The sequence below is a fragment of the Gopherus evgoodei genome, chromosome 16, assembly GCF_007399415.2.
Source record: "Gopherus evgoodei ecotype Sinaloan lineage chromosome 16, rGopEvg1_v1.p, whole genome shotgun sequence".
NCBI classification, from domain to species: Eukaryota; Metazoa; Chordata; order Testudines; family Testudinidae; genus Gopherus; species Gopherus evgoodei.
The window spans coordinates 10551445-10579325 of NC_044337.1; the positions used below are offsets into that span (position 1 = coordinate 10551445).

Sequence of the window (27881 nt, forward strand, 5' to 3'; positions counted from 1 at the left end):
GCAGGGCGAGCAGTGGGCAATGGAGTTCAGCGAGTGATTGCGGGGACTGGGGGAGTGCTAAGTGTCAGGAGGAGGCACTCCTGTGTCCCCAGGTAGCGCTTTGCAGGGCAAGAGGCCAGGCTATCAGATGGCTCCTGGGCAGAAGCTGAGTGGAGAACTCGGCTGGCAGCCTGCCCTTGCTCCTCTGATTGGGAGTGGTTGGATCTTGCTGGCTCGCAGGGCAGGAGAGTGAGTTTTGTCGCTGCTTGCAGGTGAAATGCAGAGATCCAGTCCCATTGTGTCCATCCCAGGGAGAGTGCTGCTGCCCAGTGCCTGATGGCCGGCTCCAGGAGAGCTCTGGGCTGCAGCAGGAGAATGGACTGTGTAGGGCAGGGTGCTGGGAGAGACACTGAGGCAAGGGCCAATTGATAAGCTCACCTGTGCATGTTCTCGTATGCTCACGCATCAGTATCGCCGTGTTACATGCCGGGCTGGGGAGACGGCTGCATGGAGTTGAAGCTGGGCTGGCAGAGGGTCTGCATGTCCAACAGGGCTGGTATCCAATGCCCCTTGCACCTGGGGATCCTTCACAATCCGCCTGCCCCGTGGAGTGAGTGCCATTGTTGGACACTGGGTTCCTGTAACAAAAAATAGCTCCCTTCCTGTCTGCAGCACGGGTGGGTTAGTAGGCTCCAAGACCATATGTTCTCCCCACTGCAATCCCGTTCCTGTTCTCCCGGGTTCACATCGAGCCCAATCCTGCAGTCGTTGTACACCCAGAGTTTTGTTCTTGGAGGAACTGTTGAATCCTTGGGCCCTGGAAGGTATCATGGGAGCAATAAGCGAGGGCCAGTGGGGTTTGGCAGTCAGGGCCATGTCTCGGGATGCTGTGCAGGGGGCTGTGCGATGGGGAGGTGGTTTGCTCCCGATTTTGCAGAATAACTGCACCACCGCAGTTCCTCGGAGTCAGTGCGAGAAGGGAGGGGTCCGGGCTTGGGCAGGGGTTGTGTTAGTGCCCTATGATCGCCGCCCTGAGAGAGCTAGGCCCCAGTTAGTGAATTGGGTGGGTTAATGGAGGTGCCAAGGTGTGGTGGCTCCAGGGAGAAGGCTTCTGTGCCCTGGCATGGTGAGACATTTGCTCCTTTGCTGCCCCCACCCCCAACACTCTGCAGAGCCTCAGCAGGCCGGGGAGAGGATTAATAGAGAGCAGGCTTGGAGAGGAGAGGAAAGGGAAATGCAGAGAGCTGGGTAATGGCACCGAGGACCGTCTGAGCATTGTCTGCTATGAGCCGTCCTGTGAGAAGACTTTCATTCCTCTCCTCCCGGCTCTCAGTACTGCCCTGGGCAGCCCCTCTCTCTAACCCAGCTGAGGCCGTGCTGGGAGCGCAAGTGGCTGCTGCCATCACTCATCTGGGCACTTTGCAGCTGTCACCCTGGGTGCTGTCAAGGTCCCAGCAATGGCACTTGTTAGCCTTGTTAATGAGCACTTTCTCCCAGGGCCCGTTATTAACACAGGAGACTCACTTAACTCCCTGGCTCGTCTCTCGCTGACATGAGTGGCGGAGCTGCCAGTGCTGCATCAGGGCTTATTAAGATGAGAGAAGGGCTGGTTGGGAAGTTTCCATCACAATAAACTTTCCAACCCAAAATGAGGGCAAAACTGGGAGAACGTTTTTGAGCCTTCCTTCTCCTCCCCCTCCCCCCCAGCCCCTGCTTTTTGCCCATCGATTTCTTTCCTGGGGGATTCTGTTTTGGGGGTTGCCTTTTCGCTGGGTAGGAGGAAAAGTCTGGGTGGCTTTGCGGGAGAACTGTGCTTGTTACACATCTGTTCGTAGATCCAGATGTTGAGCCTGGGTGGAGTTTGACTGCTGTGAGCAGGTGGCTAAGAGAAGGAACCTTAATGTAATAAGGGAACCCTGGTGCAGCCTGAGTTAGCCCCAGTATCCCACTCCAGGCAAAGCCTCAGGGTCCCTGAATGTTTTTAAAGGACCAACCACCTTCAGTAAGAGAGACCCCACCTGGGTTGCCTATGAAGCGCTCACTCTGCCATGTCTACAAAATGTTCCTATTGAAACTCACATCCTAGTGGTCTGCAGGCAGCCCCTTGACCAAGCGAGCTACCCTGACCAAAGCAGGACAGTGCCAAGCTCATCTCATCTGGAGGCTCCATTTCACATCTCATCACACATCTGCCATGAGCCATCCGGTGTCTCCAACATCTACGCCAGGTCCCAGTTATAGACTCATAGACTCATAGACTCATAGGTCAGAAGGGACCAATCTGATCATCTAGTCTGACCTCCTGCACAAGGCAGGCCACAGAACCCCACCCATCCAATTTTATAACAACCCCTATCCCAGGACCGAGTTATTGAAATCCTCAAAGTTGGTTTGAAGACCTCAAGCTGCAGAGAAATCACCAGCAAGTGACCCGTGCCCCACGCTGCAGGGGAAGGCGAAAAACCTCCAGGGTCCCAGCCAATCCGCCCTGGAGGAAAATTCCTTCCCGACCCCAAATATGGCGATCAGCTAAACCCTGAGCATGTGGGCAAGAGTCACCAGCCAGCACCCAAGAAGGAATTCTCTGCAGTAACTCAGTTCCCATTCCATCCACCATCTCCCCACAGACCATTGAGCAGACCTATCTGGTGGTAATCCAAGATCAATTGCCCAAATTAACGATCCTATTATAACATCCCCTCCATATACTTATCAAGCTTTATCTTAAAGCCAGAAAAGTCTTTTGCCCCCACTACTTCCCTCGGAAGGCTGTTCCAGAACTTCACTCCCCTAATGGTTAGTTGATTCAGCTCATTGTAGGGAAAAGAGCCCATTGGGCTATTGAAATCCCTTGTTTGTTTCAGGGCCATTTCTGAAACTCCACTTCAATTGGGTGTGAGAACGATCTCTGCTGATGGTGAGCATGTCCTGTCTCTTCCACCTCCTCTGCCTTGTGCAGCCCTCTGCTCAGTTTTTTATATTGTCACCCACACAGCAGCTTAAAGACATGCAGTGTCGACAGTAAAAGGATAAACCCCGAGTCAAGGCAGAGCAGAGGCGGGAACGCGTTGCGGTGATGAATTCATTATGTGAAGCAATGACGGAGCAACAGCATGAGTGAACTGTCAGTGTACGGGTGGGTTTGTGGGTCACAGACCAGGCTGTAGTGCAAACTCCAGGTGAGATTTTCAGCTGTTTTGGGAATAGCATGAATGGTCGGCTGGTTCCCAGGGCTACTGGGCCTTGGACTAAAAGCAAGTGAGACCAGTTGGCAGACTTGAGTGGAGTGGAGTGGAATTTCCCACCAGGGCAGAGAAGTCAGGAGCCAGATCAGGCTTTCTTCAAACCGGAGCCTTTGGGATTCAGCAAAATTGGGCAGGATATCAAAATCGGAAGGTGTCTGGCCAACTTCACACAATAGAGGGGCTTCACTAAACCTTTGCTGAAGCACCTGCAATCCCTAAGCTGAACCCTCTGTGGTTTTGCCGATTGCTGCTAGAAGTTCCCCAGAGCTCCCCTCCTGGACCGTCTCAGGGACACTCAGCATCTCGTAGTTAGCAGCTGCCTCCTTTTAAGGCAGGGTCACCTAGACTGTGCCGAGAGAAGCAAGGCCATGCTGGCCAATTGCCCAGAGCATGGACGTGCGTCCAAGCTTGCAGTCCCCCTCATCCACAAGCCCCGAGCACACGAGGCAGCCAGACTTCTCTGCGCCAAATAAAGCATTGTCGGCTGGGACCTGACATCTCTGGGGCCCAGATGGTAGGACTCTCTGGGCTGCATTTGGCCGCCTCGGGGGGCGGGGGGAGGGATGACTGCCAGGTGGGATCAGGGAAGCCCCGTGCTACAGTCAAACTCCAGGAGACTAGGGACTTGGGGCAGCAGAGGCCTGGAAGGTTCTTACAGTGGCTGATTCCTTCTTTGCTCCTTCACTCCACTGAGCCTGAAGCTTGCCATGGTGTGCACGCTGCAGCCACACGATGGCACTGCAAGGCCACGGAAGGGCCCGGGATGTCTCTGCAGCCCATTTGTCTGGCAGGGTCAAGCTTCTTAACCCTTGGCAGGAGGCAAAAAGCTGGTCCAACTCCCCCAGGCCAGCTCAGTTCCAAGGGGACAGCGTGGGGGGTGGGGCACAGAGGTGAAGGTGGCCTTGCAGTGAGGACAGAGCCAAGGGTCCTTTCATGCTCCCCGCCCTGCTCTGCATCAGTGCCCGCTGCACAGGGCATATTTTCGCAGCGACGCGTGGGACTGGATTGGTGCGGCCGTGCCTGGATGTGCCAGGCTGCTTTTCACGGGCGGAACGGGTGCATGCATCAAGGCTAGCGGTGGAGGACTATTTTCACCGACGTGGTGTGTGTGTGCATGTGCATGGGTCCATGCCACCCGTGCCTAGTTGTGCCAGCTGTCTTTCCGCAGGCTGAGCGGGGGTGTGTATTAGCATCAGAGGTGGGAAGCTGATGGTCATGGAGGGTGTGTGAGTGGGCGGATGCAGCAGGGCCAGGGCTCCCTGGCAGGTTCTCACAGGGGTTGGGAGGTGGGGACAGGCAGGGCTGGTGCAACCATTTAGGCGACCTAGGCGGTCGCCTAGGGTGCTAGGATTTGGGGAGCGCCATTTTCTTCGGCAGCGACCCATGGCGGCCTCATCTTCGGCTGCCCTGGTTGCCGCCGGCATTTAGGCGGAGGGAGCTGGGGCAGGGGGGCGCGGGGAGGGCTGCCTGCAGCAAGTAAGGGGGGGGCAGCACGCAGGGGAACTCCCCACCCCGGCTCACCCTTGCCCCGCCTCCTCCCCGAGCATGCCGTGGCTGCTTCCCTTCTCCCGCCTCCAAGGCTTGCCGCGCCAATCAGCTTAGGTGCTGCAAGCCTGGGAGGCGGGAGAAGTGAAACAGCGATGGCGTGCTTGGGCTGGAGACGGAGCAGGGGTGAGCTGGGGCCGGGGGGAGCCTCAGGGTGGAGGGTGGGAGGTGGGAAGCTGCTATGGGGGGGGCACCTCAGGGCGGAGGTGGGGAGCTGCCGGGTGGGGGGGAGCGCAAAGTGGAAGTTTTGCCTAGGGCACGAAACATCCTTGCACCGGCCCTGGGGACAGGTCCGTTCTCTCTCCTCCGGAGAGGAAACCAGCTTTGGAATTGCAAGAGGAAGTTGAATGAGGTCTACGCTCAGGTATAAACCAGCTCGGGTATGTCAGGCCCACCTCTGCTTGCAGCGTAACCGGGCCCGTAGAGAGGTGCAGGGAGAGAATTGTTGCATTTTTCAGGTGTCCTCCTCCCCAGCTGCGTTCCGACTTGCGGCATGCGGCGCTGTGTGTTTGTTATTAAATGCAGTTGATTGATTTTTCTCTCTCTTCTTTTGTGCTGGTTTATTTTGATATAAATAGATTTTTTTTTAAACCAAAGTGATGCCGGTATGTCTACTCCATCCCCCGCCCCCAGCGGTGAATGGTTTTGATGCTTATTGGAATGGTTTTAATTTGTTTTCTGCTTGTCCTGCTGTGCTGAAATGTGAGGGACAATCTTTCAAGAAGTTGATTTTTCTATCTGTGTGCAGCAAGAGATGGCTGGGGTGGGGGCGGTGGAGGCTAGAGGAGTGGAGTCAGACTGGATGTGTCGTCATTTACTAGCCTATTCTTGCAAGGGTACAATAGCTGGTGTAAAAAAATCCCTGTGTACCTCACCTCCTCAGTTACTGCTAGAAGACCACACAGATTTGTTTCGTTCTTTCTCCAGCATGACAATGGAGAGCAGCACACAATCTCAGGCCCTGGGATTTTTGATAGGCTGGCGGTGAATCAGAATAGCACCTCGCCCCCAGGGATCTCAAAGTAAATTTCCAGCCATTAGCTGAGCTAGGCAGGATATCGTTATTATGGCCATTTCACGGATAGGGAAACCGAGGCACAGAGTGGGACGGTGATTCGCCCAGGGTTAGATCGGGTGAGTAGCAGAGGGAGGAATAGAAGCCAGGAGCTCTGATTTCCATTCCAGGAGAGGAAGGCTGGTCCAGGGGTTAGGGTATGAGCCTGGGACTTCAGAGATCCCGGTCCAGTTCTCTGTCCTGCCGTGGGCTTTGTGTGTGATCTCGGGCAAGTCACATTGTGCCTCAGTGCCCCCTTGGTGAGATGGGGATAACAGTCCAGCCCTCTCTGGCAGTGGTGTTCTGAGCAGTCTTACGACGCGCTCAGATACTCAGGGAACAGGGACTATGTTGGTACCTCCTTAAATCAGTTGCCCAGCTTTAACCTGGAGGCAGCATTGCTACCAAATGCAGCCAGGGAAGACAGAGAATACTCTCCAAAGGGCTGGCGATGAGGCAGTTGTATGCCGGGGACAGCACAGAGGCTTGCCACGAGCTGTGATAGGCAAGTCGCTCAAGCCCTGTGTGGGGCGACAGCTGCATTCCGGCACTGGGAGCCTTCCACAAAGAGCTCTGTGGTCCATAGACGGACTAGTGTAGAGCCGTCAATGTGATCCGAGCCGCTGGGCTGGCTCATGAGGAGAGGCAGGCATCCAGACAAGACCCCACATCATGAAGGCCCGTGAAGACACTTTGTCTCGCACCTGGACCTGAACTGGGGGGCACTGTGCTGCAAGGAGAGGAGGGGTAACGGGCTCTCTATGAACTGGGCCATTAGCTAGCCTGGCCGTCATGTGCCGCACGAATGCTTGAGGGTTTGCAGGGAGAGCTCCACTGCACTGCAGCAACCCAGTGGCGAAAAGCTAAACCCTTAGGGGACTGCTGGGGCCCATGCTTTAGAGAGAAAGCTGTTCTCTCTGGCTCCATCCTCCCCTGTTCCAGGTGGATACGTGGCCGATCAGGGGCGTGCGCAGGAATTAAAATTTGACTGCTTTTGGAGGGGCACATTAAACACGTGCACATTATACACATTAAACCATATCAACACACGCATCATATGCATAGAAATAGACAGCAGTACACTCACCATTTCAATGAAAATCCACGTGGTGTGGAGCCGTCTGAATACATGTATCCACAAGAACTTGGCTGTGGTGGGGTCACAGAGCGCCTCCAGCCCTGGGGCTGCTGTGGGGAGAGAGAGGGAGCTGGTCCTGGAAAAGTTCTGGGCCCCGCTGCAGCCCCAAGGTCACGGGAGCTCTCTCTCTCTCTCTCTTCCTGCCATGGCCTGGGGCTGGAGGAGTTGTCAGCTCTTGCCACTGCCCCGGGACTGGAGGAGCTCTGTGCCCCCTCTGATTTTTGGGGGGCCTGTGCTTCTGCTTGCCCTGCCTTGTGCCTGCCCCTGAGGCTGATGGTCCTCGCGTCCTGATCCTTGGCTGAAATTGAGTGACATATTCTAAGTGCCAAACTCTGGCCAGTTTGTCTCCATCTAGTCTGGCACAGCAGACCTTTGTGATACAGCTGTGAAGACATATCCAACTCCCATCGGGACTGCAAGCTCATCGAGGCAGGGACCATGCCTTCCTGTGTGTGTGCGTGCAGCACTGGGCACAACCAAGCCCGTAGTCTGAGTGGGACCTCTGGGCTCTGTTGTGATGCAAACCAGAAATAATTCGGAAGCTCCCCCAGTGGCAGTTGAAAGCATCTTTGGGCGCCTGCAGTGCGAACAGCATGTCAGAGACCCTTATTTCCGAGAAAATGTGCATTCCAAGGGAAACCTAGACAGCTTAAGCCTAATGGTTAGAGAGAAGGCCCAATCCAAACCCCACTGTCAGTGCAGAGGCTCCCATCGATTTCCGTGGGCCAAAGGTCCAGTCTAAGGAATAAGGACTCTTCTAAATAAGGAACACCCGATGACTGTTCTTTCAGGCTGATTTTGCTGCTCTGTGCTTAGGGCCAGGTTTGCAAGGGCTCCACACCCACAATTAGAACCAGATTTTGAAGACAGCTTGGCTCCCACTGGGCCACTCCCATTGGGCCAGGTTTTCTACAGCATCCAGTACTAGAACTGTGTGACTCACAAACTTTTAATTTCACCAGCAATTCCAAAAAAAAGGTGGGGATAAAAATTCCAGTTGAACGAAAGAGTTCATTTAGATTTTGAGCTTTTTTAAAAAAGAAATGGTTTTGAATTTTTTAAACAAAATTGAAGGAAATAGCAAAACAAAAAGGAAACCAAAAATTCAAAACATTTCAACTTTTTTTGGTGGGAGGGGGGATTTTTTCCCCTCCCTGAATAATTTGGTGAAACTGACATGAATTTGCAAAATGTTGTGGTGTCGCCAACTCTGCATTGTTCGTCAAAAAAGTGTTTCTCCTGAAAAATGTCCAGCTTTACTGGGCACGCAGCACCCTCTCGGCCTGTGAGGAAAAAAGAGCCACTTTTTGTTGATGCCAAAGTGAACAGGTGAGCTCTGCAAAATTTGGTCCTCAATCCATATACATGGAATTAAAAAAAAAATAATTTTTTTTTTAAAGGGACAGTCTTTTTGTTTTTGTTTGTGGTGGTTTCTGGGGTGAGGGCGGGAGGTGCCTTCTGTGTATGCTTGGAGAAAATTGCTTTTGCTAAATTATTTCTCTCTCTCTTTTTTAAATATATATCTGGCCGGCTGTACAGTTTACATTTCCTGCTGCAGTGACAAATACTTTAATTAAAAGGGAGGAAAAAAACAAACAAAAACAAAAACAATAACCCCTCTGTGAAAATAAACCTAGGCCCAGCACCTGCTCGTGGAGCGCTGGAGAAAGAGACAGACTTTTCTCTAGACTGGCGGTAGCTTGCTTGACTTTTTTTTCCTTTTAATACTGTTTTACTACATACTAGGAAGCAGCCTGTGCTGAACACCTTGCTTCTTGAGAGCTATGAAGCTCGGCTGCATTTCTCTGAAGCCAGGAAAGATGACTTCTTGACCTGTCTGACCTCCACGTTCTGTGGAGCCATTAATGTGTTGAAGTCACCGAGTGTGGGACTGAGGTCTGAGTGTGCTGTCGTACTGTATTGCTAGAGAACTCAATAAGGCTTTGAGGCACTGACTCACTGGCCCCTTTCTACAGAGAGCGGGGAATGGTGTATTCTGCTCTGAGCACGGCATTGCTGGGAACATATCCCGTAACCGGAATGGCAACACAACCGGTCAGACTGGGGCGGATGGGAAGGAGTGAAGGCATTGGCTTGAGGGAAGATGAAAGCAGCTAGCCCCCGATCCTGCAAGGAGTTCCCTGTGGCACAGCCCCCTGTGCCTGTGCAGAGCCCCTTATAGGGTAGTGATGCTCTACGTGGGTGTGGTGGGGCCGGGGGAGCACCCTGAAAGCAGCTCCTTGCAGGGTCAAGGCGGCGATGGGACCGTAATGGCCAGCAGAGATTGGATGGGTTTGAACAAGCAGGAGGGAGAGGAATCATTAGGGTGCTACACTAGCCGTGCTTAGACTGTAAGTCCCTTGGGGCAGGGGCTGTCTTTGTTCTGGATTTGTACAGCACCTAGCACCATGGGGCCTTGGTCCACGACTCGGGCTCCTAGCCTGTACCGTGATTATTATAATTATTACTTCTAAAGGGGGAATATGTAGGGTGAGTAAGGAAGGCTGGGCAAGTCACTGCTCTTTCCCCCCACGCACGTGGCAGACTGTCTTCAATCAGCCTCGGCCACATTGCCAGGAGCACCCAGTGGGCACCCCCTATCCCTCTCCCCAGCTTCCAGGCCAGTTACCGTAGGAAGAACCCATCCGGCAGAGCAGGGGAGAGGAGCTGATCCAGGGGAAGGAGTTGAAAACCCCAGCAGCTCTCTTCCCCCGAGAGTGACCAGGACCCCAAAACCACAGCCCTCTGCATGGGACTGGGGAGGGGGCCTCTTTAGGTCAGCATAGGCAGGAAACTAGATGCCTTCCTCCAGTGAATGCTTCCCCTCTTTCTGTCCCTGCAGGGAGGAAGGAGAGGGCCAGGCTCCAGCGGATTTCAGATGGGCTCATGTAGGGTGTGTCTATATGGCAGCTGAGAGCAAGCTTAGGGAGACAGACTCGCACTAGCAGAGTTTGAGCTAGCATGCTAAAGGAGCAGTATGGATGCTCGGCACTGGTGGAGGCAGGGTAGCCACTCCCAAGTACCTGGCATACCGGCCGTTCCGGTACTTCAGGAACGGTGGGAGGCCGCCCCTTGGTGTGATCTTGCACACACGGTGCATGCCGTGCAGGATGCCGTTTTGAAGAGCTCCCCGTCCTGTCCTCACCAGCGTAACCTCGCACGCACAGTATGTGCAAGATCTCGCCGACAGAGTGGAGCACTATGCAGTAGGGTGTCCCCGGTCTGATACAGGGCAAAGCCACATCTGGTTTGCCTTAGTACCAGACAGGCTCCTGGCACATAAGCTGTGGACCGTAGCGGCACCTGGCACCCAGCAGGGAGGTTCAGCAGGGTCAGAGTCCCCCAAGATAGTTCTGGGCTGGGGAGAGTCAGGGCACTGCTGCTAGGCAGGATCTGCACAGCTAGGCTGCTCTGAGAGGGGGCGTGAGAGAGAGAAGGGAAGGAGGAATCTCCATACTCAGCATTATGCCTGCTGACTGTAGTGACAGACGGATAACTTTCGTCAGCTCTTCACTCCGCTTTGCCCTGCAGAACGCGCACAGCTGCAGGCGAGTGAGACGGAGATTGGTCCCGCCCATGCCGTGTTGACAGACCTGAGTACTAAGGCCATTTTCAGTTATACATCTGCACACCCCATGCAGGTGATGGCACTGCACAGGGGTCATCAGGGGCTTAATTTGAGGGCAGTGATGCACAGTCTGGTCTGCAGCCCCTGGTGGTGATCCCGGAGAAGGAAAGATCTCAGTTTGGTTGGTTGATTTCTCCCCCTCCCCAACTTATTTTTTTTTAAATGAGCAACTTTTGACCTGTGACTGACCGATAAAGAAACACAGATGCTCAATCAGTTCTGAGTGGCCCTTAACCAGAGCTGAGCTGCAGGAGCACAATTCAGATCAGTTTGCTGGGGGCTGTTTGCCCATCCCCTTCACATGATGCATCTCAGACTCCTGGCAAGGAAGCACTTAACCTTCCTTCTTTGAAACGATTACCTTTCACTGACGCCTTCCAAAGCAAATGCCCCCCTGCGCCTGGACCAGACGGATGGCTGTCTGGCAGGAACAGTGCAATAGGCTGAGACAGTCAGATCTCACCTACTCCTGCAGTGCGAACCCCAGGCTCCCTGGGGAGGAAGAGCACCGATGCCCTCGCTCCTAAGGTAACCACCGAAAAGTTGGCTAATCCCACCAGCAGGGCCTAGAGAGCAGCAGATGCCAGTGCAGCCGAAGGGTCTCTGCGTTGGCCAATGGGCAGCTTTGGAAGAGCTGGTTTTGCCCGAGAAAATCAGCCTCGCAAGGCCCGGTTCCAGCCACCGAGTGTGGGGATGTATTTAAGGCACCATCAGTTACAGGCTGCCGCTTTCTCCTGCTGTGCTTGAGTTTGTATCACCTGCTCAACGGAGCTAATTAGATGATGGCCTTCAGATGGATGAAGCAGAGCACTTCCTTCCTGCACCGTCCCTTAAAGAGAGGGAGTGCATCATCGTGGCTTTCCTGGCCTGAGCTTGCGCGTCTGCTCCAGCCGCATCGCTGGCCCTGTATAATTAAGGCTGTCAGTCAAGCTCAGAGGCCTAAATGCTGCAAACTCTGCGGCTTGCTGGGATTGCTCACAGAACTGCCTTGCTTTGCAGGCAAAGGTGCCATGCCCTCTGCTCTTTGGAGGGAAGTATTATCATCATCGGCGGAGCAAGCTTCGGGGCCATGGGGAGAAAAACTAACCTCTTGGCAGTGGTTAGGTTACTCCTGTCGGTGACGTCCCCTTTCACTGTGTCGTTTTAGGGTAACTGTTAAAAACAACATCCCCTTCTAATCCACCCGCCCCATGCCCAGCGTGCATGGAACAGCCCAAAGCAAAAGGGAGGTGGATGAGTCTTTCGACACGGCCTTTCTTCCATTTACCTGGGGAATCTCAGCAGGGTGAAGCAGAGTGTGGCGTGTCCCAGAGACTCAATTGCTAGACATTACCCGGAATGCCAGGTCAATGTAGTCAGGGCAAACGCAGGCAGCTGTGCCACGGGCGCTTGAGAAGGATCCCTGCCTACTGTTCTGTGCAGAGTCTAATGTCTTGGTTCACCAGTCCTTTTGATTGATGAATTGGTGGGTCACCTCTGTTGGTTTTCTTTGCAGGCCGGGAACACGGGAGCTGCCGATATGAATCTTGAGGGACTCGTGTGCTCCAAATTGCAACGCAGATTTGCCTTTGTCATTCTCAAGAAGCTGTGGAAAGTGCTGATGCTTCTGCTGAGTGTGGGTAAGATAGCTTGATCTCATGCTGAGTCTTGCCATCCCGTCCCCTGCCCCACTTGTTATTTGCGTGTGTTAACCAGGATCAAAGCCCCACCGTGCTGGGTGCTATATAGTGAGAGACAGCCTGTGCCCTGAACAGCTTGCACTTTAAATAGACAGGACCCAACAGCTGAGTGTGGCAAAGTGGGTAGAAGGGACGAGGGTGGGTGGAGCATGGTAGTGGTAACAGGAAATGGGGTTACATAGATCAGCTACGTGCAGGGCTAAACAGCTTCAGAAAGTTTGATGTCTGTGAGATCTGTGGAACCACCTCTACTCCTGGTGAAGCAGAACAGGCCTGAGGCTCCTCTGGCTCCCATTTGGTTTGCGGCAGCGTGATGGGAATGAGTATGTGGAGAATCAGGCCCAAAGATGTCGGACGGGATGGAGAATGGTGCAGTGTGCACCAGCCTTTGCCATGGTCCGGCAAGGGGCCGGTGCACACTGAATGCTTTGAATCTCATGAATTCTTTGACTTCAGGGGGACACTTGCGTGGGTCAGTGCTCCCAGGGTGAGTCAGGTCTCAGCCGTGTGGCCCTAACGTGCTGCTAGTCAAGTTTGCGCCTGCATATTTCTCAGCCGGTCGTGCTTTTCCAAACCAAGCACCTCATCTTGCGAAGCCTTCCAAGCATTTACTACTGCGAGCAATGATGCTTTCCTCAGTGGAACTACTCCCAGTTGTAAGCACCGAACCTGGTAAAGATGCAGTTCTTGGGCAGGACTGTGTATATTCTCGGATCTAGGTTATTTTTAGAAAATTGAGTCACTTGAGCTGTATTTGCCTGTGTGGTGGGGAAGAAGGTCTTCTGATTTTTTTTTTTAAATGTGAAAATCTTCTTTATTGTTTTCCACACTTCGCTCAAAACAATCAGGTTGAATTTCACTGTGTTCTCCCCCCAAAATGTTACCTTTGTGCTGTGAATAACTGTGGATAATTTCAGTCCAAGTTGTAACTTCTTCAAAATTGTAAGTACCTGAACACAGCAGCTTAGGCCGTGCAGTAGCATGATCTGTGTTCAGTAGGCCCCTGGACTGATGAGGAGCCTCCTGCAGATTTAGAGTTAGAATGCATATGTGTGGGGGTGGAAAGTAGGGTGACCAGACAGGATGGGATGGGGGATAGTAGGTGCCTATGTAAGACAAAGCCCCGAATATTGTGACTGTCCACATAAAATCAGGATATCTGGTCACCCTAGTGGATCGGTGGGTGGTCCAGTGAAATCACCAGGAGGACCAGTGCTTGTGAACCCCTTCCGCAAAGTAAGGCAGTCCTGTTTTCACTAGAAAGGCTGGTGGTTTGGCTTGGGAAAATCATTGCAGCTTCTGGGCTAAAAATGCATCCATCAGACCTTCAGTTTGAAAGAAGTCCTCCTGGTGCCCAATAGTTTAATGACTGTTGTGTTGTTTGATTTGGGGCATTATGAGAAAAGTCAAATTAAAACCTTTTGTTTTACAATCAAAATTGTGCTTAACAAATAGGTTTTTAAAAACAAATCTGAAAATCCATATTCCACTTGGCTCGTTTGGAGATGATTTACAGCCAGCTTTGTAAAGATTCCTGGAGGAATTTTGCTCAGCAGAAGGCTGGCTGGGTTGTCAAAGATCTTGATGTTTTTACTTGCAAAATCTGTGGAAGTCATGGGTGAAATCCTGGCCTCACTGAAATCAATGGCAAAACTCCCATTGACTTCAGCGGAACCAGGATTTCATGTGACACACATGCAGCCTTATAGACAAGTTCTCCCCAAACGGCCTGCGGGTTTTGGTGCCTGTCGTTATATACACACACACGCCCACCCCAGAGCCTGAGTTTTAGGAGCACCGAGCCCATGCTCTGTTCTGGTTTCCCTACTGTGCTTATCACTGTGGTAGCTGAGTGCCAGTATGATATTCTGCTGTCTCCCCAATGGACTTCAGCTGCTCTTCCTGAAATCAGGCCCTGGGAGTCTAAAGCTGGGCACCAAACACTCCAGCCTGTGAACACCTGCACTGGGCCATTTGCTCCTGCTGAGCTGATGTAACAACAGCCCCCAGCGACATCCTCCAGAGATGGCCTTAGTATCGTTGCTACCCACTCTCACAAATGCAACCGACTCTTGGCCACCACAATCGAACAGCAAGGCCTGTGACAATGTTTGCTAGACCTTTTCCCTGATATCTGTTCTTGTGCTGCTCAGTTCCCCTAGGCCTGGCTTGATGGGGGCAGGGGTGTTCTGCTGGGGAGGACACGTCTCTTGGTAACTTCAGGCTCTATGGCAGTGCTGAGCTAACAAGAGAACCACGGGCTCCAACAGAAGGCGAGAAGCGGCCAGCTTCACTGCAGGTTGATAGCCTATTCTGGGTACTCAGCAAACAGCAGAGGAGCCGGTATGGTCTGTTACAAAGACAAAGGCCGGCTGGCTGGGTGCAGCTTTTCCCAGTAGATCTCACCCGCTTTGGAGCTTACTCTGGAGGCAGAGGTGGAGTATTTGGGGCTAGCAGGCACCTGGGAGACACTGCTACTCAGTGTCCCGCTCTCCCACCTTCCTGAGGTCCCTTTGGGAGCACAATTCATGTTTGCCAGGCCCTAGGCTCAGCTTTTTACAAGGGGGAGCCACGCGGTCCCAGGGACCTGAGCCTGGCCTTTGGTGCTCATTGAGTGCTCCTGCAGTGAGTCCAAATGAGTTCAGACCCCTGCAGAGACTGCTACCCCTTCAGGGAGCCATGCACCCAGAGGGAATTCGCAGGGAGGCAGTGCAGCCTTTTCACAAGGTGGTATTTATTAGCCAGCTGGAATACAGCATTGGAGCATGCTCAGGTCAACAAATATAGGGAAGCCAAGCCTATGGCGGCGTGGGACAGCTGCTTCTGCCTATACCCTATGTTCCACGCTCTCCTAGAATCCATCTTGGCTCACTCGCCCTCTCGCTGGCCCAGTGTCTCTGTCTTTACAGCAGCAGCCTTAAAACACCTCGCTTCTTTGTGTCCAGCCGCAGCCATGCTGTGCTCACTCTCCCGGGCTGCCAGGCGTGCAAAGGGAATTTTCGGTAGCTGAAGCTGCCGCTGCCTCTGCAGGACCTTCCACGAATACGGGTGGATTCCAGCCGGACGTATCTGGTTCCAACCCGGACAGGCCTCTTGCCTTTGTGATATCCAGCTATGCCTCGCTCCCCCTTTATACTCAGTAGGTAAACTGAGTCACACACAATGTCCGTAAAAATATTACACACAATTTCCCCTTCTTCACCCAGAGCTGGAAAGAGGGTGATGTGAGGTTGTGCCTGCCCTTTGCCTTCCAATGAGGCTGGGAATGGATGTGTTGAGGGGGCTGGGACAGCAGTGTCTGTCCCCCTTCATTGGATCTCTCCTGTGGCTGCCCTCCTTCACCTCTTCTGTTCCCCCATCCTTCCTACTTAGAGGATGTGCTCCCTCCTTTCCTGCTGATGGATGGGAGATAACGGAGGCTTGATTCCCCTCCCTAGCTGGTGTGTGAACAAGTGCTAGTGCTTGCACTGATACCTTTAATGGAATGGAGGAGACGGGATGAGATGAGGGGAATTCCCCACCCCCCAAATCCCTGTCCCTACACCCAACTCTTCAGGGTTGTAACCTCCATGTCTCTTTATTTCTGGCCATGCTCCTGTGCAGTATCAGATACCCCTCACACCTGAGCCTGTATCCTGCCCTTGGAGGGGGCGAACTGGCTGCTTTCCCCTCTATCTGCAGCTTCATGCATCTCGGAAGCACAGAGAAGGGACGGCTGAGTTATCGTTCTGTGTTCGTACAGCACTTAGCGCAGTGGAGTCCCCCATCTTGGCTGATTCCTGGGCGCTGCTGCAATCAATGTATGAAATGCCTGGGTTTTACCGGCCACATGGAGTGGAACTCCAAGGAGAAAGGCAACGCAAAGGAGACAAGATGTCTAATGTTCTTTTGGTGTTAATGTCTTTCCTATCCATCTGTACAGGGGCTAATCCTGTCTGTCTTTCTCCCCCCAAACTCCTAGTGATTTCAGCGGAATGTAGGGCTGGGCCCGTGATTTTCTCAGGCAGGGACACTGGGTTGCAGGCAGGTGGAACAGTATTATTTATTATTCGCATTACATAGCAATTAGGGGCCCCAGGGATGGATCAGAGCCTCACTGTGCTAGGTGCTGTACAAAGAAAGAACAAAAAGATTTTTTTTCTCTGTTCTGCACTCCTCTGTTTTGCACCCTCATTTTGGGGGCAGGATTGGGGTTCTGGCTGTTTGGGTTCTTTCCAGGTCTGGCTGGTGGATGGGCTAGGGGGACAAATGACTCTCTGTCATAGAAACATGAGAGGTTGGAAGGAGCCTGCTCTCTGCATCCCCTAATTTGTGCAGATACAAGGCCCTTGAAGAGACAATGAGAGAGAGCGAGAGCTGGGCTCAGCGTAAACGAAGCCCTTGCCAACGGTGCCCAGCAGGGAGCACAGTCAGGGTTGCGATGTAACAGTGTTGCTCTCTATAGTGTCCCATGGTTAGAGTGGGGAGGGGCCTGAGACTCAGCACTCAGGGGTTCTATTCCTGGCCCTGGAAGGGAGTCTGTGGCTTAAAGCAGTGGGCTGGGAATCAGAGCTTATGGGTCGTCTTCTTTCTAGTTCTGCTGCCTAGTTCACTTCACCTCTCTGCACTGCTGTGTTGCCATTTTACAGATGGGGGAATAATACCCACCCTATGGGGCTGCTGCACATCGTAATGTTTGCAAAGTGCAGGGAGGGCCTGGAGCGGACATTGCTGTAGAAATATGAAGGATTATTAACAGAAAGTCCTGGCCGGTGAGGGACTAGTTCTGATCTAGCCACTCAGGGGCTCTCCTGCTCTGGAACAGGATCTGCAGTCTTCAGCCATACGTGGTTGAAAGTCTCACCAGTCCGATATGCGTTTCAGGGGCTGGGTGCCAGATGGGCCCACCTGTGGTATTGTTGCTAAGCTGAGACCATTGCTTCTCTGTTTCAACGTGTCTGTCTTGTGTCCATTTCCTTCGACAGTGCTCAGTGTGCAAGTTCTCCAGTACTGCAGGAGGATGATGCCTGACATTCCCTTTGAGTAAGTCACCCTACTTCTCCGGGACCGATCTGCGTGATGTTAGGTTCCTAGAGGGAGCTCAGTAGCCAGAAACACACTTCACCTATAGCTCAGACCTTTCTGTACTGCGACAATGGAAACCGCTTGCTGTGCGGCATGAGGAACCCTAGAAAGTTTGGGAGAGCCGTGTTCCACCTGGCGAGGAGATGGTCTGAATTGGGTGGCACGGAGAATGGGGTGTGTAGCGGGGTGGTCCCCTGCTCCTGCCCTGAATGGGTGAAAACAGCCCTAGGGGAAAGGTTGTGGCTGGGAGCTACTAAGCCTGGGCTGATTGGGGAAAGTAGGCTCAGATTTGGCCATGCTCCAATCAGGCCAAGCTGGCCCCTATAAGAAGGCAGAGAAGCCAGGGGCAGACAGTCTCTCTCTAACTATAGAGGGAGATGGGCCTGGCTGCAGGGAGCTGGACATAAGGTACCTGAGTGAAGCAGGGCTGGGGAAAGGCAGAGGAGCTGGGGAGCTCTAGCCTGGAAAGCCCCAAGCTGTGGCCTAGCATTGGGCTAATAGGCACTGGGGGTTGCAGGAGGCAGCCCAGGGGTAGGCAAAGGCAGGTCCAAACCCTCCTTGCCCGTGATGAGTAGGCTGATACTGCAGTCTTCCCCAGGGCGTGGGGCGAGACAATGAGTGGCAGTAGCCATATACTGAGGCAAGGTGGGAATAGAGAGTGGGGGTTCCCTGGGGAGGGTAGACCCTGCGAGAAAGCGGTTACTGCCAGGGGGCAGCACCCCATGTAAAAGGGCACTGAGTCCAGGGAGGGGCCAGAAGACAGTTGGATCACCAACCTGCAGGGGATGCTCTGGAGCTGAATCGAGCTAATTCCTGGAAGACACCAGCAGGAGGCACCGCAGGGGTGAGTCTGCTCGTCTATGGGGTGGAAGGAGAGGAAAGGAAGAGAAAAGTAGCAGGGAAAAAAATCATGGAAGGACTCAATTGTAAACCTAAAAGCTTCCCATAGTGTGGGATCCCTGGCAGGTCGTGGGGTGTGCTAATGGATAGTTCTGGAGCAGACTCATGATGGGCTAGAAAGGGGGTGGAGGCACTTAGAAGGACTGTGGATAAATGAGCTGTGTCTGTTTCACAGGAAGGACATCAACATTTGCAGAAAGCATTTTGCATGGAGAAAGCCCATTCTTGGCAGGTTTGTTAGTTGCTTTTGATTTGTCCTGGGGATGTTGGCGAGGGAGGGTTTGAAGCTCTGATCAGTGTATGTGGAGGGGCAGGGCAGTCCCCGGTGTGTGGGGAATCCAGCAGACAGGAAAGGAGATGTGGCTTAGTCCATGGCGAGTGCTGGTACTGCTGTGAACAAGCAGATGTGAGACATACTGAGAAACCACAAGAGGAAAAGCAGACCCCACTTCGCCCCAGGGCAGAGAAATTGAAAGATGACTCAGCATTTCCAAGGCGTTGGCAGGTCAAGGCAAGGGGAATAAATTGGGGAAGTGGAGTGTGGGAGTGCAGAGGGGATTTCACCATCGCAGGCTGGGCTGAGACGTGGGGCAGAACCAGCCAGGGCTAACAGGGAGGGATGCGGTTCCTTTTCTAGAAGTGCTTGGGGCAAGCGCAGAAGCATCCGAGTGCGCTATGTCAGTGGCTTTCTGCCTTTCCAGATGACTGTCCCCCTTTCAGGGGTCTAATTTGTCTTGTGGACTCCCAAGTTTCACCTCATTTGAAAATGACTTGCTTACAAAATCAGACGTCACAATACAAAAGTGTCACAGCCTCACTGTTCCTGAACAGTCACTGACTTTCTGATGTTTACCATATAATTATGAAATAAATCAACTGGAATATAAATATTACACTTACATCTCAGTGTACAGTATAAAGAGCTGTATAAATAAGTCAGTATCTGTATGAAATTTTAGTTTGTCCTGCCTTCACTAGTGCTTTTAATGTCGCCTGTTGTAAAATTAGGTGCATACCTAGATGAGCTGACATACTCTGTGTACCTCCATGTCCGCCTGCCCCTGGTTGAGAACCACTGTCCTGCGTGATCCTGAATGCTCAGCCCATGTGCAGAAGCTGTGACTGGCCTTTCCTCCCTGGACCCTGCTGCGGTGCTAACACCCTGGCTCTCTCTTGCTAGGTTCGAGCCTGACTGGAAGCCTTTCCTGACCAGCAAGGAGTTATTCTGGCAGGACGACACCCCTGCCAGGAGACAACTAAACAACCTTCTCCACTTGCACAGGCTTCCCTTCGGACTGAATAGCTCGGGTATTTATCTCCTCCTCCCCAGGCACGCCCTTTGCTCGCGGTCACCTCACGGGGCTGTGGGGGCCCATTGGGCATCAGAAAAGCCTCTCCATTATGCAGCCGCTCGGAGATGTAGAAGATGGGGGGTAGGGCTAGAATAGAAATATGCCAGGGCTGCTCAGAGCCGAACCGCAGGATTTCCTGGGTAGGTGGTCAGGCTGGAGGAGTGGATCCGGCCCTTTGAGGATGAGCCTGGGGAATGGCAGAGAGGAAGGAAGGAGGAAACTCTCTAATTCCATTCTCCAGCCAGGGCCAGCAGGCCCATGAATAGAACTGATGAGTGCTGGATGGTTAAAGCTTCCATTGCAGTCTGTGGTCACAGCCCCATTGACCCCTCACTGGGCTGGTATCGGGACCCTTCTGAACTGTCCCAGCGTGTGCCCTGATTATTTGTGTGCTAGGACACTTGATGGGAAACCTAGGCAAAATATGATCCCTGCCCCAGAGAGTTTGCCGACTACCTGGTGCAGTGACACGAGGAGTGAAAGCCACAGGCAGCAGCGAGGAATAGGGGGAAGAGAGGGCAAAGGTGACAGCGATACAGTTTCTTTGGGGCAAGGGGCTGCATGTTTGGCCGGTACACCTAGTGCAATGTGCTGTCTATGTCTGTGCCACTCCATAATGAATAGAGAAGCCTGACACTCATCTGCCCCAGGGCTTGTCTGTACAGAGACTCAGTGCCCGACAAGCTGGGGTGTAAATCTGCAGCCCGCTGTGTACTCAGTGGCCATGTGGCCCCTCCTGCCGCGCATTCGAATTCCCTGGTGCGCTTTGGGGACTGCAGTTTGGAACAGCAGTAGATCAGAGCGCAGTGCAGGGTCCGTGCGGCCACGCAGCGCATGGCAGGCTACTGTGCTGTAGAGTTACACTCCAGCATGCCGCGCACCTAGTCTCTGTGTAGACACACACAGGAGGTGGAGAATATTTGGCAAATGGGAGGAGGAGTGGATGAAACCAGAGGGTCGTGTCTTTGGGAAGGGATCACTTGGCCCAGGCAGATGATAAAGATCATAAGAACAGCCCTACTGGGTCAGCACAAAGGTCCATCTAGCCCAGTATCCTGACTTCTGACAGTGACCAGTGCCAAGTGCCCCAGAGGGAATGAACGGAACAGGGAATCATCAAGTGATCCATCCCTTGTCACCCATTCCCAGTGTCTGCTAAAGAGAGGTTAGGGACACCATCCCGGCCCATCTTGGCTAATAGCCATTGATGAATCATAGGGTCATAGACTTTAAGGTCAGAAGGGACCATTATGATAATCTAGTCTGACCTCCTGCACAATGCAGGCCACAGAATCTCACCCACCCACTCCTATAGCAAACCTGTGTCTGAGCCGTTGAAGTCCTCAAACCTTGATTAAAGACTTCAAGATGCAGAGAATCTTCCAACAAATGACCCATGCGCCATGCTGCAGAGGAAGGCGAAAAATCTCCATGGCCTCTGCCAATCTACCCTGGAGGAAAATTCCTTCCTAACCTCAAATCAGCTAAACCCTGAGCATGTGAGCAAGACTCACCAGCCAGAACCCAGGAAAGAATTCTCTGTAGTAACTCAGATCCCACCCCATCTAATATCCCATCACAGACCTTTTGGCATGTTTACCGCTAATAGTTCTTTAGTAGTAGTATTTACCGCTAATTTACCTATCCTGCATGAATGTATCTAGTTCTTTTTTGAACCCTGTTATAGTCTTGTCCTTCACAACATCTTCTGGCAAGGAGTTCCACAGGTTGACTGTGTGTTGTGTGAAGAAATGCTTCCTTTTGTTTGTTTTACACCTGCTACCTGTTCATTTCATTTGGTGAACCCTAGTTCTTGTGTCATTGTTTTAACCCTTTTCTCCTTTCCGTCCAGTTCTTCATGCGTTCCACACATTACAGCTCCTCCCGCAGCAGGGGATGCCAAAGTCCATTGAGCGGTAGGGGGGCTGGGCTGGTGGCTGTGTGCTGGGGGGACAATGGTGGGTGTTAGTGGTGGGGAAACCTCAAAAAAGAGGTTAGCAGCTTGGTTTGGAACCTTTGTATCTGAGGCACGTTAAAGTTTTCCCATTCTTACCTCCCGTCCAATCCATCCCTTCTGCTGACACCCTGCTCCCTCTCCTTGCCTCCCAGAAGGCCCCTCCTACTCTCCCTGGAGGCCCTTCTAACTTGCCCTTCTGGGCTGCCTTGGCTCCCAGGGTCTCAGAAAGGTCACTAGCCGCCGCCCTGTAATTTCTCTTACACCCTACTCTCTCTCCCCTCTCCCATCACCATCTACCTCCTCCCAGGGCGCGGGGGCTCAGGGCACACAGAGGTATGTTCATATGTCTGTGGTGCTCATCCACTACTGGCTATGAAGCATGGCCCATCTGCGGGGCAGCTGTTAGCCACCGGATTGCTTCCCTTTCCACCAGTGTCGTGTGGCCCTTTCAGTACAGACTGTCTTGCCATTGCTGCCTTCCCCTTCTACCAGCTTAGCTGAGGCCGCACACAGGTTTCTTAGCATGCTGGGGAGACTCCAGGCCCTGTTCCTCTCACTGGGGCCTGGCCCACATCCAGCCGAGCGGAGTGCAGCATCCCTGTGTTAAAGGGCTAACCAGCTAATAGATGGGCTCTGTGGGTTGGACTGGCCTCGGTCCGTACCATGCCAACCCCGCTCCTAGTATCTGAGCACAGCAGGAGCAGCTGAACTCTCCTGGTGCTGGGCTGAGTTCCAGGTTTCCTCTGCTCTGCAGTCGCGTGGGGAGACCCCAGTAGGCCAGACAAGCCCGGGGGATATTGCTCTAGAGGGAGAGGAACTGGGCCGAACAGGGCCTCACATTCATTCTGTCGGCTCCTCTGTCTAGTCTTCAGTGCCGAAGGTGCATTGTGGTTGGCAACAGTAACTCCATTCGTGGCCGAGGCCTCGGGGCAGTGATTGACTCGCACAACATCATCATCAGGTACCGGATGCTCCCTGGGACCAACATGCAGAGGGGAACCGATGGATTGATGTACACGTACTTAGCCCTTTTTGTATGGGAAGGATAACCACTTTGACCCCTGCATTCAGGAAGCCTCATGACCTTGGCCAAACACACAAGTAGATACTGTGATTGTCAGAGTTCAGTCTCCACAATCGCAGGCCTTTTCTGTGAAGGCTCAGTGAGTACAGCTACACTACAATAAAAATCCCATCAGTACTGCAATTTTTAGCCCCACAGCCCGAGTCCCGCAAACCTGAGTCAGCTGACCTGGGCCAGCCACGCCGCTGCCTCAGGTCTTTTATTGCAATGTAGATGAATCCTTTGACCTCTTCCATTTGCTCAGTCAGTAGAAGGGAGAATGGTCTTGTGGTCAAGGCCTTCCTTTGGGATTCAGGAGATCTGGGTTGAATTTCTGGCAATGCCATCCATTTCCTGAATGAAAGTCACTTAATTTCTCTGTGCATCCATTCCCCATCTGCAAAATGGGGCTAAAATCATACTGCCTTCCGCCACCCTTTGTCTGTCTTTATGTAGCTTTTCAGATCATGGACCATTTCTTGCTACGTGTGCATGCAGTGCCTAGCACACTGGAGCCATGATACCGATTGAGGCTGTGAGGTGTTGAAAATAACGAAGTAGTAAAATAAAATAAACCCCCACACGTGAACAAGTCTGGCCCTGGGTTCCGTCCGGCAGTGGCACATGACCTGTTCCATGACGACCTGTATATCTGGCATGTTCTGAGTGCTCTGTCTTTCACCCCTCAGGTTAAACAATGCTCCAGTAAAAGAGCACAAGGAAGATGTGGGTGAGAAAACCAGCATCCGTCTTTTCTTCCCCGAGTCTGCGCTGCCCAACCCTCTGGATAACAACGACAATGAAACGCTGATGGTGCTTATTGCGTTCAAGAGCCTGGATTTTACCTGGGTGAAGGAGATGCTGCTGCAGACAAGGAATAAGGTGAGGCATCTCAAAGGGCTATCAGGAGATGCTTGGCCAGGTGGCATGAGATGAGGGGGAGTGAAGAGGTTTCAGAGCTCTGTGCTCTTCCATATCACGGGGTGCACATAAGCAGCCTGCCATGTGCAGTGGGGTGACCCCAAGCTTCTGGTCCAGTCTGGCTCTCAACTCATCTATCATGAAATGGGAAGACTGTCTACATGGGACTTAATCCTAGAAGGCTGGTGGCGTTGGGAGCAGGAGAAGGAACCAGAATTTGCCATCCATACTCAGCAGAGAGTCCGGGTGATTCTAACCCTGTAGCAAACTGTTACTCAATGTGAACATGGGTGGCAGAGTCTGGACAGCACCAGGGTAGATTCAGGCTGGGATTTCTATTGTCGGGCACCCAATTCCCACTGAAATTCAGTGGCAGTGGGATGCCTCACTCTCATTTGAAAATCTTTTCCCTTAGTTACTAACCACTTGCCCCGTTATCTGTTGGTACTGGCCTGTCTTGTCAGGTTACTTATGTCTGCTATCTGTATGTGATCTCTCTGTGCTAATTCCTGTAGCCGTAGTTATGTACTAACTACCTGCCTTCCTACACTCTGCAGCTTCTTAATGAGTCAACAGGCTGGGATATTGCAGCTTGATCCAAATCTCTCTCTCCTGCTCTCTCTCTCCCCTACAGACTGTAGAGGGGTTTTGGCGTAGGCCTCCCAGTGAATGGAAGTGGAAAGCCTCTCACCTGCGGATTCTGCACCCTTACGTCACCTATGAAGCAACATACAAATTGCTTCAGCTGGAGAAGACAGGCAGGGTATGGCCCTGACCATCTGGCAGGGAGAAAGCTCCAGCGTGTACTTGCCCCCTTTAACTCTGTGCCTTCCTGTTCACCGCAATACAGTACTGCCCAAAGCAGAATCGCAGAAGGAGATGGAGGAGTGGAGGGGAAAGACCCCTTTGATCATCCAGTCCATCTGCCTGCCAGAGCTGGGTGCATGCCTTTAGCAGGATTTCTGTTACCATGGCCGGCCTCGCTCTAAATGGGCGATGGGGGTTTCTACCCCATCCACCGGGTCTGTGTCCAGATATTACTGACATTCAGCCTAAATTTCCCTTTTTAATTTCATCCCACCATTCCTTGCCATGCCAGGCTGAACAGTGTCTCTCCCCAGCTCGGTCAGTGCTTAGCCAAGCTGTGTGTATTCGGTTCTCTTTCCCCATCAGATGGGCCCTCTGCAAGAAGAGAGGAATTTAGGTTTGTATCCGTTAAAGCAGCGAGGTGTGCAGGAGAGCTCAAGTGTAATCCTGGCTCTGATGCCAACTCCTCTAGCATTAGGTTCCCCACTCATTGGGGCACTGAGGATTATCCAGTTAATAAGTATCCTCATTCTTTGTCTTTCGTCCCGATCCTCAAAACGCTTTGCAGCCATTAATTAATTCAGCCACCACTGGGAAGGGAAGGGAAGCATTGTAATCGCCATTTTCAGGGGGTGGAAGAGTGTCTAAATGACTTGCCCAAGGTCAGGCCAGGGTTGGGATTGGGACTGGGACCCAAGTCTCCGGATCCCCAAACCTGTGTGCTACAACGTATCCTCGTGGCAAGTTCTACTGTCCGTGCGGGAAGTGCTAAGTGTGTACTTAGAGACCGGAGAACGGACGGTATGTTTTCTCCTGAGCTGAGCATCGTGGCTGTTCTGCTTGGTCTCACTTATTTTTTTAAGGGCAGGTGTTCGTTTGTGAAGGCCGATGTTGCCTTCAAATGACTGGCTGCACTTTTGTAACTTTTAGGCTGGAATTTAATGCACGGGTTCAAATTTAGTACAACACTAACGTGCCAAGCAGAGAGAGTACGTACCCAGACTGGGCATACCCAGGAGTCCGATAGGGGCAGATTAAATGCGTGCGCGTAGCATGTGCAGACCTGCAGTGCCTGCTGGATTCCTTCCAAAAGCTCACAGATCTCCACTGTGGTTAACATTTGACTTTTCCAAAGGGCCTGGTCTCGCTACAGGCCGCCCTGTTCTGCACAGCATCACTTTAAAAAGATGTACCTTGTGGTTTTGTCAGAGAAACGGTAAGGCCTGTAAACTCTGCCCTTCTGTCTGTCTTGGTATTTTTCTGCTAAGTGGGGGGTGGAGAGGGCAGTTTGTCCCAAACGCAGCCAGGTTGCTTGGGGCTGCTGTGGTAAAAGTTGAGATCAAAATGCATAATGTAATTTGAAAATCTGTCATATCCTTTTATCCAGAAATATTCCACCACTGGAATCATCGCTCTGAACTTAGCCCTCCATATCTGCCATGAGGTTAACATTATAGGGTTTGGGTACCCTAACAGTGGTGACAATACCACGCCAGTACACTACTATGACACAGAGCATCTGAGCCAGGGCGTGGTAAGATTATCCTCGTTATGTTAACTTGTTCCTTGTGACGACGCAGGCTGGGAGAGGCTGGGTCTGGAGTAGCTGCTGGGAGCTCTTTGAGAGGGCTTCAGTACAGACTCTGTATACTCCAGTACAGCATTTGGAATGTTAATATGGGCCCAATTCAATGCCCATTGAAATCAACGGGAGTCTTGCTACTGCCTCTGAGAGCTGGTTTCCCCTCCTGTTGCCTTCACTGTCTCGTTTGTCTGCTCTTCCCTGGTGCCCATCTTCATGCTCATGCACCGGGGCCTGCAAAGCACCTTCCTGACCTCATGCAAATCCCTGCTTAAGTCTCACTTTTTCCATGCCACCTGCAAGAAATTAGCCAGATGAGCCATTCATTTGTTTAAAATACAGAAACCCAACTACCCTTACCCCGCCATACTGCATGATTGCATTACCGTAGTGCTGTTAACCCTTGCCATTCCTGACCCTCTCCCTTCCCTCCTGACTTTTTACCCCCTTTTATTAAAGTTATATCATTAATAGCAATGGCACCTAGAGCAGTGGTTCTCAAAGCCAGTCCGTCGCTTGTGCAGGGAAAGCCCCTGGCGGGCCAGGCCGGTTTGTTTACCTGCTGTGTCCGCAGGTTCTGCCGATGGCGGCTCCCACTGGGAGCTGCAGGAAGTGGCGTGGGCCGAGGGATGTGCTGGCTGCTGTTTCCAGCAGCTCCCATTGGCCTGGAGCAGAGAACTGTGGCCACTGGGAACCGTGATCGGCTGAACCTGTGGACCTGGCAGGTAAACACACCAGCCTGGCCTGCCAGGGGCTTTCCCTGAACAAGCAGCGGACCGACTTTGAGAACCACCGACCTAAAGTCTGCAACTGAGAAGGGGCCCGTCTTGTGTGGGCAGTGTACACACACTGCAAGAGACATTCCCTGCCCCAAAGAGCTTACAGACAGGATGGAGAGACTAAAAACAGAGATGAAGTGACTTTCCCAAGGCTATGCAGTGAGTCACTGGCAGTACTGGGAATAGAACCCAGTATCACCTGGTTCCCAGTCCAGTGCTCGAAGCATGGCACCATACTGATGTTAGCCTGTAAATTTCAGGGGGTAGGGATCTTTGGTCAGATCCCCAGCTGGTCTCAATTGGAGTCGCTCCACTGAGACTGATTTACACCAGCCGTGGGTCCAGCCTGCTTTCTGTCTGTGCTGGGCGATGTTCAGCACACAATTCTGGGTGCTGTAAGAAATGATCTGTACCAACAGCACTTCTCTCTGCAGTTTGTGGTGCACGACATCAGTGCGGAGCAGGCGTGGCTGCTGAAAATGATGGAGCAGGGGATGATTTCCGACTTGTTGCGTCCTTCCTCCTGGTCCTGGGGCCCCTGAGTGGGGGTGACGCTGCATGATGTTCCAGGAGCCGTTGCTCCATGCACCAGTGTTGGGCCACCATTGGCATTTGTTCTTTGTTGTTGTTCTGAACTGTATCGGACAGGGCGGCGTTATCCTGTCCTGTATCTGGTGGGCAATGAGCCATGGTCCTTCGGCGTTTGACTGCAGGGCCTTTGCCGTGATGGCCTGCGACCTTCGCCTCTAATCACTGATCCATGGCTTCCTTGGTGGAGGAGGAAGTGTGTCATATCATGCTTCCCACACCTTTTGGAAACAGCCCTCCCTGCTTTGCCTGCTAGTCACTTGTATTAACCCTTGAGTTGAGAGGTTAAGGCCCCCCACTGGGGCACTGAGGGATGATCTTAAACCAGGTTCTTTACAGTTCTCAGCCCCTTTCTCCAGAGCCTCAAGTGAGAAGGAGCTGGTCCCACTGGCTTGGAGAAGGACTCTGCTGAACCCTCAGAGGATCTGGTGTCTCAGGTGATCTTTGAAACGTTGGGGAAAGTTACTGGCAGTGGGACCATGCTGACAAGTTTTTTTTTGTTTGGAAATAAAGACAACTGGTTGTAAGCAGGCCTGGGAGTGTCTCTGATTGGCACCAGGGCTGTAGGGAGGGGCTGTCTGGTGCGGACTAACGTGGATC

General features: G+C 52.6%; 1 protein-coding gene across 1 annotated transcript; it reads left to right on the top strand.

Annotated features, from left to right (window-relative positions):
* Nucleotides 1–12108: 12108 nt before the first annotated feature.
* LOC115635860 (CMP-N-acetylneuraminate-beta-galactosamide-alpha-2,3-sialyltransferase 4-like) lies at nt 12109–27235 on the top strand. The gene is made up of 10 exons (XM_030535107.1): nt 12109–12208; nt 17233–17290; nt 18408–18464; nt 19413–19540; nt 21437–21500; nt 22407–22502; nt 23294–23486; nt 24160–24288; nt 25720–25866; nt 27128–27235. The coding sequence occupies exons 1-10, from the start codon at nt 12109–12111 to the stop codon at nt 27233–27235; spliced, it is 1080 nt and encodes a 359-aa protein (XP_030390967.1).
* Nucleotides 27236–27881: the final 646 nt, after the last annotated feature.